At 33.1% G+C, this 12,463-nt stretch overlaps 1 protein-coding gene across 1 annotated transcript; it reads right to left on the reverse strand.

Moving 5' to 3' along the window:
* Nucleotides 1-66: 66 nt before the first annotated feature.
* LOC115451776 (2-iminobutanoate/2-iminopropanoate deaminase) lies at nt 67-5,117 on the reverse strand. The gene is made up of 3 exons (XM_030180149.2): nt 4,802-5,117; nt 1,734-1,960; nt 67-384 (listed from the first exon to the last, which is right to left on the reverse strand). Exons 1-3 carry the CDS (start codon nt 4,987-4,989, stop codon nt 242-244), a joined length of 558 nt encoding a protein of 185 aa, XP_030036009.1. The 5' UTR covers nt 4,990-5,117; the 3' UTR covers nt 67-241.
* Nucleotides 5,118-12,463: the final 7,346 nt, after the last annotated feature.

Raw genomic sequence — 12,463 nt, forward strand, 5'->3', positions numbered from 1 at the left:
GTAAGGCAGTAATTACGTATCTATCGTCCCCGTAAAATGGTTAACGATAGATGTTAAAAACCAAAATATTTTTTATTCATTTAATCAAAAATAGTGCTTGCTAAGATAAAGCAAACATGCATAATATGAAAAAAAGACACTGCGTTTTCGAATACAAGAATTAATTAACAATATTAAATTAAGCCAAGCGTTTTTCCATATATCAACGAATATCGTTATAAACGGATGATATTTAAACAATTTAAGTACGCGCGCACGGACAAGGCCCTGCTTCAGCGATCACGAGATCACCGCTTAGAGCTACAGCTTCGATTTCCACCGCCGCGCCCAATGGTAGTTTCGCTACTTGGTACGTTGCACGAGCTGGGCAGTCTTTGGGAAAATCTGAAAAAAGGAATACATACTTAAAATAAAATCGTTAAAATATATTGTGAGAACGGTTGTGATGAATATATCTAACTAACTTGTGGGCCAAACTGTAGCCAGTTCTGTCTAAAGTAAATTTAAAACGCGATAAAGTGTATCTATAGAAAAACACAAATTTAGATCAAATTCCGTCATTTTTTTTGCTGCGGCTGTTGCAGTAAGTCCTTGAATAGGTTTATAGGGCGCTTATTGATAAGCTATGGATTGATTTCTGGGCAATGTTTTGAATCACGACATTGGCGAGGTAGGCCCAGTTATTGGAACTTGGCGTGCTATGATGTAGATATAAACTTTAGGGGCGATATATCTCTATATAATATTATGTAAATAACACTATACCCTGAGAATGGAACTAAATTACGAGTAATTCGATATACGTACTGTAAATTATAATTTTATATAAACTTATAACAGTTATAAACTTTGCTAAGGTTTCTAAGATTGCCAACTTATTATATAAAAAATTAAGTATATTGAGGTTGGACAATTAAAATTAATAGTACTTATAAAAGAAAATAAACACATTTTTTTTTTAAGTTTAAAAAAATGGAATTACGTGCACAAATTAACATATTTTTTTTCAACATTCATAAGCCTCTCCGCAATATTAATTGAATTTAAATTACTTAGGTGAGGAGCAATTAATATAATTAGAGAAGTAAACATCGATGGCCCGGTTGGGAATGGAACGGACTGCCGCGACCAATGTTCGCAGGTTCAAAACACAGTACAAACCTCTAAAGATTAGAAAACATTTCGAAGCTAAGTGTGTTTTGTTCATCAATTATCGCTCAGTTTAATATTTATGGAAGAGATTCATACTAGCAACATTAAAAAAATATTTTGTATATTTATTTAAATAACAAAGTAAACAGTATTAAAGAGCGAAAAAGTATGCTTAATACTATTTTTAACAGTGTGGTTATTAGTTAGCAACTAGTTGAAAAGGTATGTTATACGTATTTGTGGTGTAGGTAGGTATTTATAGGTTACCTACTTCGACAACAGCCTAGTACTAAGACCTCATATAATCCTTAGTTTAGTGCTCTATTTTATAAAAGTTGGGATATTTGCTCAATGGCACGAGAAAATCATCCAACGGCATACCTATTACCTACACTGTAAGGGGTCTATTATACCTTCATACTATAATTATAGCAGGCTTACTATTATTTCAGGCATTGGCCGAAACCACATCCATACTTGGCTGGCTGACGGACAAAGATCTTAGTAAAGTTGAAACCCTAATACGTATTGGAGTAGTGTGATGGGTATCTATGATCTATTGCACATGTATTAATACTAACATTCTGCGTAAATCTTGTTGACAGTTTGGAAATCGTCCATATTAACGAGTAGTATTGTCGTTTTAATAACCGACTCCAAGGAGGCGCCTCCAGCCTCCAATATATGTTTCAAGTTGGTGAGAATCTGCCTCGTTTGAGCCTCCGCACCGCCGCATACTAACTGCGACTGTTGATCCATACCGAGCACCCCAGACACATAGAGGGTTTTATCAGCCAGAATCGCTTGGCTGAAAACAAACAGAAAATATTGTAGCTAAAGTTTTAGGTAGATAATTTCATCACCCGCCCTGTGGAATGGGGGCGTTTGGAGAATTCCACCACGGTATCCCCTGCCTGTCGTAAGAGGCGACTAATAGGGGCCACGAAGGGGGTCGTCGGCGGGCAGCAGGGAGCTGTCTGCCCTAGTGCATTTTTGTGCATTTTTGCACATCTTTCGGTTGACCCCCGGGATGGACGGCAGTGTGCTGTTGGCCTCACACTGCCGTAGACGCCGAGGGCGTCCTCTGGTGCGCGGGGGCTTCTAAGCCCCCCCCCCCCCCACAGGAGACGGGCCGCAAGGCGGCATCGCGCAGGGGCGGCTGCGGTCGCAGACTAGTCACTTCAACCGGGCCACCGCGGAGTTTTAGCTAGTAGGCCGTGTATAGGTTAAGTTGTATATAGGGTTAGAGACTCGGCCCGGCGGTCGCCTGAAGGTCACCATCAAATCCGGGCGGCTCAAAGTCGGGCCGTAAGGCACGGTTACCCCAGCATAACCGCTCAGTCGCCCCCCACGAAGGCTGGGCGGTAGTAATAAGGTACTTTCTCCGCGAAAACAAAAAAACATAAGATAATTTCATCACGGTGCGTCCAATCTTAAATGAGTAAATTCCCAGGATTCTAAGCAGTTAGAATGTTAGTGTTTTTAAAGTGATACTTGGAGACTAAATCTTCCTATTTATTAAAAGAAACGGACTTAATTGCATGCTTGCAATCAGCTTGACTCGTTATTTTTAAGGAAACAGGTGCACCACGAGTGCGAAGTAATTGCAGGCGTGTAGATACCTGTAGCTGTGCAGAGCATTTACCAGGTATCAAGATTTTATACCCAGATAGATCTTTAAAACTCCCTGGTTTCTAAAACTATACTCTACGCCGTGTACTCAACTAGTAGATACTGATAACCTTTTATTATCCAAAAACTGATGGATTGATAACACACTTATTGAAAATGGATAGAGAATTCTGTTATTGATGCTACATTTTAATTTGAAAACGATTAACATTATCATCAATAATTGCATGATTATTGATAGATTCGTCCTTAAACATCAAAATATAGTTTCATGTCACTAATTATTCATTATTCTCTTTTGATTAAATAATTACTGATTTTTCTTTTTTGGAATAAATTTCTTACAAGTCATCTATCTATTATCTATTATCTTCTATTACTTATAATAAATCTGTAGAGAGGTCAATTCTGTCCATGAAATATATTTCAAAAATAACTATCAGGGGGTGATTAGGGATCGATACTGAAGCCAAAAATGCAATTAGTAAAATTTTTGTCTGTCTGTCTGTCTGTCTGTCTGTATAACCGTTATAGAAACTAAAACTACTCGACGGATTTTAACGAAACTTGGTACAATTATTTTTCATACTCCTGTGCTGGTTATTTTATACTTTTCATCACGCTACAATTAATAGGAGCAGAGCAGTGAAGGGAAATGTTGGGAAAACGGGAGAAGTTACTCCATTTTTTAAGCTTCCGTCGCGTGTGCAACCTTAATGGTTAAAGCTACATAGAAATCATGTATGACGGAAATGTTCTCCTTAAAATTATGTAAAAATATCCCACAACAGCATATGTCTATCTTTTATGGTTGACTCACAATGACACGTGTAACTCCCGATAGCTTAGCAGTTCGAAGCTTTCTCGTTATATTTGTTTACTAATCTTAGGAACTATCGGTCCAAACTGAAAAATTCTTTTGCGTTGGATAGCCCTTTATTTGTAGATTGCTATAGGCTATATATCATCACGCTATACCCAATAGGATCGGAGCAGCAATGGCTAATCTCTGGAACTACCGGTCCAAACTGAAAAATTCTTTTGCGTTGGATAGCCCTTTGTTCGTGGAGTGCTCTAAGTTATATATCATCACGCTATGACCAATAGGAGCGGAGCAGTAATGGCTAATCTTAGGAACTACCAGTTTGAACTGAAAAATTCGTTTTGTGTTGGATAGCCCTTTATGTGTGGGGTGCTATAGGCTGTATATCATCACGCTATGACCAATAGGAGCGGAGCAGTAATGAAACATGTTACAAATACGGGGACAATTTATTCGTTTTGAGAGCTTCCGTTGCGTGCGCTGCGTAAACGGTTAAAGTTATGCAACAATGATGTATGTCGGGATTATTCCTCTTAAAAAGTTCTAAAAAAATATATTATAAAACAAAGTCCCCGCTGCATCCGTTTGCCTGAACGTCTTAAACTCAAAAACTACCCAACGTATTAAGATAAAATTTGGTATGGAGACAGTTTGAAACCATGGGAAGAACATAGGCTCCCGGGAAACTACTACTTTTATAATGGAAAACTTTAGCCTGAAAAACTTTATAGGTATTATAAATTATAACGCGGGCGGAGCCGCGAGCAAAAGCTAGTTTTAACTATAAGTAACTAATTAGACTTAAATATATTGAATTATTTTTTTCTATGAATTACTGGAGTTGGTGGTTATTGACTAATTAAGTATGAACTATTCTCAATAATTCAATATGAAAGGTACCTACTCTAAAATCAATTTTATATGCTTTATAATGATGTTAATGGGACGCACGCGCATAAAATTATGCGGACTCAAGAAAATTTTGGTGCCTACGGTTGTATAATACAGTCTAGGTACAGTTTATTATGCCACGGTAGGTACGAACAGAATGACACGTGATGCAATAAATAAGTAGATATAAGCGGTTTTGTCCCACTTACCATATTACTTATCGCCTGTTTACCGTTTACTGAGTTTAAATTACATGTACTCTATCTAGGTAAACAATCAAATATAAAAGCAAGCAATACTCACCTATAAGGTCCAACGGGTTTATATACATCTGGTGACGAAACAATAGTTTTAGTCACTTTGTGAATATTCGTTTTCGAACCGGTACTCATTTTGGAAACCACGTCTGCTTTGGCAGTGATCTTTACACCGTTTGTGCTCATGTTTAATAAACGATAGTATGTAACAATACGTTGAGGTCGAAAGTTCATCACAAGAAAGACAACTACTTAGTAACTGAATAAAGCGGTTGTTAAATTATGACATTTATTTCCTATTTTTGTTTTGCTTTATCATGCATAACAAATCACAATAAATTTATTTTACTCTTATATGACACACAATATAATAATTTTATATTTATTACGTCAATGTCAGGCAAAGTAAATTTCCAAAGAGTAGGTAAGTAAGTATAACCTATATGTACTAATCTAGGATTGATCCTACAACCTGCATTATATATATTGAGTACTAAAAAGCTAAAAAAGCACTCTAAATTGATAAACAAAAATACAAATGTCGCATCCTGCAATCAAAAATAAAACCGCCGCGAAGTTTAAAACAATGGCCACCTCACTGGCTCGCGTTGCGTCTACAATATTAGTTATCAGAGAACAAATATTCCCTACTAGAGACCTTAAAGATTTATGGAGATAATGATTTATCTAAGTGTAAATAAAAAAGGACAAATTAATCTACAGTTTTTATTATAGTGTGACCGCGAGCGCTGTACTGCGCCTTAGGTAGCTGCTCGGCGAGGAGCAGGGGTGGAACAGCCTTGTCCCCGGGATGGACGACGGAATCAAAGAGCATTACACCGTCGACGTTCTGACTGACTTCTGAGCACATAAATTATTTTCCGCTGGACGCGAAATGATGGTGATGATAATGATTTCTTATGTTTACGCGAATGTTATAGGTACAATCGGCCAAGTTCACGCTCGACCACCCTAAGGGTGAAAATAACTTGGCAAAAATGTTTTACTACATTTGGGAGGTGGGGCTTGGGATCAATTGCATAGATCGATATTAGTCGTTGGCCTGCTGGCTACATGCAATGACGTTACGTAACACCACCGAACCGCTGCTGAGTGTATAATAGAAAACGAAATTAAAATTGATGCGCGCACGTCTATGCTATGACGATAATTCCTATACTTGTAAGATGCATATCGTCGGCTTAAAGAACGTATTAACAAAAGTTTTATAGTTTGGAGACAATCGCGATTTACAGTGTTTTTATTGTTGAATTTTTGGCATTATCTATTAATAAATCAGAAACGACATTACGTTAGTTATTTTATATTATATTATGTGTCTGATTACCTTCTTTTTATGTTTTAACAAACCAAAGTTTATGTTGTATTCAAAAAATATTAATTTTAAACCAATGTCTGTCATATATTTTGTCACAACTGTATTTTGTAGTAAATTATGATTAGCTACTTTTTTAAGCCGTTTTGTTTGTTTTTGGTCTCTTTAAACCCTAACCCCCTTATTCATAAACGTTTTTTATCGAAGGATTGAGCATTGCTTTGATAACAAGTCTGTTTTTCAGCTTTGTTTATCTGACAGCTTACTATTAGTTCAGCTTTGTTTACCTGACAGACAATTAGATTCAAGTTGTATCTCAATATTAGCCAATCACAACGTCCCTATGAACGCACTGCGAAGGCTGCCATGCAGTCGTGCGCTAAGAAACAGACTTGTTATCATAGCAGTGCTCCGTCATTAGATAAAAAACGTTTATGAATATGGGGGATAGTCTATAATTAATTTATTAAATAAATTTAATGGCTGCATATTATGATTGAATTTTGAATCGTAAAAATAAAACAGTTCAGTTTATTCAATTCGTTCAGTTTATTCGATTCATATTATAATCATAAATCATAGTTAATAGATTTCATTATTTGAATTATTATGTTGTTTAATTGCAAAAACTTGACGATAACATTTTATTCCAATCTCTGTATTTACAAATATGTAATATTGACCTAAAATAATTAGCTTCTTGGAGATACCGATTTTTTTTTAAATTTCCTCTTAATGATCTATTTTTATCTTAAATATGAATAGTTTTTTACTTAATAACGAAATACCTTTTTTCCATCCAAATTTGAACTAGTTAACTTTTTGAAGTAGTTAATTGGACTATTTATCGGTATGCAACGATTATTATTTATTGAATTTGAGGCGAGTTTAAAGATTTTATGTGCAGGCGGTAATTTGCTTTTATTAGAGTAATATTGAAAGGCCAACATTTTTATTGCTGCAGATGTTGTTTGAAAAATATAAATAATTCACATAAAAATGGTTTGTTAAAAAGGGCATTTTTATGAATGTTTGTATTGACGCCGGTTTTACGTGGACGCATTTATCGTTAAACTGAGTATATTGTTATGCTATTGAATTTCGAGGCATTTAAAGATTATAAGTTGATTGATGATGCGTTGATTTGAATTCTTATTTCAGTAATATTTGCAAGGCTAACATTTTATTGCTGCACATGTCCACTTTGTAAACTTTAGTTACTTTCTTTAGCCAATTATTTAGTTTTCGCTCAGTTAAAACTCAAAGCCTATAATCAATTTACAGTTATTGAATTTATTATTGGATTTTAATAGCTGCATATTATGACTGAATTTTTAAATTGTAAAATTTAATTAAATAGTTCAGTTTGTTTAATTTTTTCAATCGAATCATTGTTATTCATTTCATTTATTTGAAATTGATATTTTTTCTCCCAATTCTTTATGCTTTTTTGAACATTTTATTTACTTTTTAAAGGACATATCCGCTTTTTGTATGGGCGCTGGTTTTTTGTTTCGAATAAATTCCAACTGTTGAATGGGTACATTTATATTTGTTTAGGGTAACATTTGTTAATATGTAATTTAATTTGTTTTTGTGGCAACACGCCTCCACTTCCTTCTTCCTGTCACGGGCTGCCGGCGAGCAGCCACAATAATGTAGTTCTTTAAGTTTATGTTTAAGATATCAAATTAAATAACAGTGATCCGTCATAGTGGTTTTATTAACATGGTAGCAGAGCGTGGTTGCCTGCAAATACAAAGAAGAAAAGAAGATATTTTCGCAAATAAAGTGGAAACGTGCTATATATGCAATAAGCAAAATGGCGTTTACTAAATGCAATGACGCAGTTATTCCAATATTCGACGGATCGGATTATAGTAGCTGGAAAATACGTATACTTAAGTTTTTGGAGTTTAAGAAATGTAAAGAAGCTGCCATACGAATCAAAAATGATTCGGATGATGTTGCAAAGTGGGAAGAGATGGATATCCAGGCAACGAACTACATTTATAGTGCAATAAGCAACAAGCAACTCGAATATATATGCGACTTAGATTCCGCATGCAAAATATTGGCAAAATTTGATGAAATGTACCTGCAGAAATCATCGGCACTACAGATTATATGTCGCAACAATGTAGAAGCAATAAAATTATCGAACTATTCGCAAGTAAGTGTATTTTTGACGACTTTGAGAAATCAATAAATCAGTTAAAACAAGCCGGCGCGACGGTAAGTGAACAAGAAAAATTAAATTATATGTTAAAGGCCTTACCTCGTAATTACAGTCATATTGGAGATCTAATAGACGTTTTACCAGAAAAAGACAGAACTGTAGATTATTTGAAAAGTAAAATTATGTTAAAATCATTGGATAAAGAACCTGAAAAATGTAATGAACCATCACGCGACAACTCAAATGTTTTAAAGCTCACACTAGTAGTTCTGCATCACCTAATAAAAACTTTAAATGTTTTACCTGTGGAATACCCTGGCCACATGCAAAGAGATTGTCGACACAGAAATGTTAACAGTGGTAGAGGAAATGGATTTATTAGATTTAATAATAATCGTGGACATCAACGTGGATCATATTATAATTCAAGAAATATTAGAGGAAGAACTTATAATAATAAATCCAGTAATGAGAGTGGTGGTAATAATTTCCTTGCAACTATTGAGAATAATAATGTTTCAACTTCAAGTAAAATATATAATATTGAGCAGTCTGGCCACTTAACTTGGTTATTAGATAGTGGTTGTACAGATCATATAATTAATACTGATGAGTACTATCATTCATGTGAAATATTACAACAACCTATTAAAGTAAAAGTTGGTGATGGAAGAATATTAGAAGCTACAAAGGTCGGAAAAATACAAACTTATTTTATGGTCTATGGAAAAAGTCTGAAGTTGTTTTGAACAATGTTTTCTATGTCAAAGAGATGAAAGCAAATTTATTGAGCTATTCAAAGATTACAGACAATCATAAAATTGTTTCCAGGGACGACAATCAAAAATATATAACGTCTATGGAACTATTATAGCTATAGCAGTGAAAGAAGATAGACTGTATAAATTAAAAGGTTATATAAATGCAAGTACATTACATGCTAATTTAGTGAAGAAATCAAGTATGACAGTGAAGGAGAAATTACATAGGATGCTTGGTCATATAAACTTTAACAATTTGAATACTATGTGTACAAGTGAATTATTGAAAGGATTACCAAAGGAGATTGAATGTAAGTACATGAAATGTGCTATATATTGAAAATAAAATGCATAACTTGCCATTTAAAAATAATAGAAAACGAGCACAGGATATATTAGAAATTGTACACACAGATTTAAATGGGCCACACAGAACTACAGGTTTTAATGGTGAAAAATATTTCTTAAGTTTTATAGATGACTATAGTAAGTTGGCAAAAGTTTATTGTATTCCGTCAAAAGATAAAGTATATAATTGTTTAATGCAGTATGTTAATGAGATACAAAATTTAACTGGGAAAAATATTAAAGAATTGAGATGTGATAATGGAAAGGAATACATTAATAAAAGAGTGTTTGACTTTGCAAGATCAAAGGAATAATGATTAAATCTTGTCCGCCATATGTGCATGAATTAAATGGCACAGCAGAGAGGTTCAATAGATCAATAATGGATATGTCAAGATGTCTTTGGCAGAGGCAAAAGTGCATAAAAGATTTTGGCCTGAAGTGGTTATGGCCGCAGCTTATTTAAAGAATAGAACATTAACAAATGGCACTATAGAAAGGAAGACGCCTTATGAGATATTTTTCAAACAAAGGCCAAGCATTGAAAATTTAAGGATATATGGAAGTAAAGTATTTGTTAGAACACCAGAGGAAAAGAGAAAATGTAAATGGGACAGGAAAGCCGAGCTTGGCATACTAATGGGCTATACAGATGTTGGATATAGAGTATTAATAAACAATAGAATAGTTGTAGCAAGACATTGTGATATAATTGAAGATGATGTAATGTGTATTGGTCTCGATGATAATAGAGAAGAGAAAAATGATAAAAGTAATAGCCAGCCGAATAAATTGGAAGAGAAAATTATAGAAGAGAAGAAAGAGACTAATGCAGAAGAAAATAATGAGAAAATTAATGAAGATTTGAATGCTGAAACAAATGAAAGTTATGATGATAATAAAGTAATTGAAACAAGAAATCGGCGTAAAATCAAGCCACCAACTCGGTTTGATGAAGAATTTGGTTATTATTGTATAACTGTTAACTATTGTGATGCTATGATTCCAGATAATTTTCAGGAGGCAATAACTAGCGATGAAGCAAAAGAATGGACTGAGGCTATGAATCGTGAGATGAACAGTTTGGCAAAAAATGAGACCTGGAGACTTGTAAGTAAACCAGCAGACAAACAGCCTTTAGATGTGAAATGGATATACAGAAAGAAAGCCGAAAATAAATTTAAAGCTAGGTTAGTAGTAAGAGGTTTTCAACAAAAAGATTTTATTGATGATATATATTCACCCGCTGCTAAAATGCAAACTTTAAAATTGTTATTGTCTTATTGTTGTCAAAATAATCTTAATATACATCAGATGGATGTTGAAACTGCTTTTTTAAATGGTAAAATTTTATCTGAAGTTTATGTAAACCAGCCAATTGGTTATGATGATGGCACTGATAGAGTTTATAAATTAAATAAAACATTATATGGTTTAAAAGAAAGCCCTCGGGCTTGGTATGAATGTGTCAATAAGTTTTAACTAGTCTTGGATTTCAGAGAAGTAAATATGACTTTTGTTTATATTTTAAATTGATACTAATGTGAGTGTATACATTTTGTTATATGTTGATGATTTGTTAATATGTTGTAAAGATGAAAAGGTAATGAGTAATATTAAAACAAACTGTTAAGTAAATTTACTATGAAGGATATGGGTAAAGTTAAAGAATACATTGGAATACATATTGATTATGATTATAAAAAGAATAAGACCATGACACTGAGTCAGGAATCATATATAGAATCATTAGCTAAGCGTTATAATATAATAAATACAAAGTTATATACTACACCAATGGAAGTAAATCTTAAACTAGAAAACTGTAATATAAATGAGAATGTAAAATATAGAAATTTAATTGGAGCACTTTTATATATTAGTTCAGGTACAAGACCAGATATATCGTTCAGTGTTAATTATTTGAGTAGATTCCAAAATTGCTATAATGAGACACATTTTAAATATGCTTTATGAGTACTTAAATATCTTTACTTAACAAAACATATAAAATTAATTTATAACATGAATATAAATTCTGATATGTTAGATTGTTATGTAGATGCAGATTTTGCAGGAGATATTGTCAGTAGGAAATCAACAACAGGATTTGTAATTAGACTGTTTGGGAATGTAATATTTTGGAAATCAAAGAAACAAAATTGTGTAACAAAGTCATCTACATTTGCTGAATACATTGCGCTGTCAGAAGCTGTTACTGAAATTAAATTTATAGTTTGTTTAATTAATGAGATTTGTCAGAAAGATTGTAAACCTGTAAAATATATGAAGATAATATTGGAGCTCAAATTATTGCTAAATACGGAAATTTCACAAAAATTCAAAACATATTGAAGTTCATTATCATTTTGTTCATGAAAGTGTTAAAATTGGTTTAATTGATGTTATAAAAATTGCATCTGATCAAAATATAGCTGACATTTTAACAAAACCATTGGGAAGTAATAAATTTAATAAATTTAGAGATATGTTAAAGTTGTTGTAAAAGTAATTTATCTTTCAGATGGATATTATGTTGAGATAAATATTGGTTTAAATTGTTTAATTAAAAGATGATAATTGTAATATAAAAAAAAAAAAAAAAATAAATAAATAAAATAAGTTACAATTAATATGTTATACTGAAGGTAATGTTTATAGAGCTATTGTCTTGATATGAGTAGTGTATGATATGATTTAGTTAAAATATAAATGTAAGGAGGCATGTTGAATGGGTACATTTATATTTGTTTAGGGTAACATTTGTTAATATGTAATTTAATTTGTTTTGTGGCAACACGCCTCCACTTCCTTCTTCCTGTCACGGGCTGCCGGCGAGCAGCCACAATAATGTAGTTCTTTAAGTTTATGTTTAAGATATCAAATTAAATAACAGTGATCCGTCATAGTGGTTTTATTAACACCAACCAACCTCAAACTTATTGAATAATAATGTGCCAAAAAATTTGTAACTTGGAGTCATTACAATAATAATTTTAGAGCCTTCTATTTATAAGAAAAATAAGAAAGAAATGTCATGGCTGAGTAATTCATACAAATCATTTCACGATTCGTCAAAAGATA

The sequence above is a fragment of the Manduca sexta genome, unplaced genomic scaffold (assembly GCF_014839805.1).
Source record: "Manduca sexta isolate Smith_Timp_Sample1 unplaced genomic scaffold, JHU_Msex_v1.0 HiC_scaffold_1166, whole genome shotgun sequence".
Taxonomy (NCBI): Eukaryota; Metazoa; Arthropoda; class Insecta; order Lepidoptera; family Sphingidae; genus Manduca; species Manduca sexta.

Coding starts and splice junctions, on each gene's coding strand:
- LOC115451776 (XM_030180149.2), bottom strand. CDS start 4,989: ATGAACTTTCGACCTCAACGTATTGTTACATACTATCGTTTATTAAAC. Junction 1,961..4,801: donor AAACCCGTTGGACCTTATAG/GTGAGTATTGCT, acceptor GTTTGTTTTCAG/CCAAGCGATTCTGGCTGATA. Junction 385..1,733: donor CAACAAGATTTACGCAGAAT/GTTAGTATTAAT, acceptor TCCTTTTTTCAG/ATTTTCCCAAAGACTGCCCA.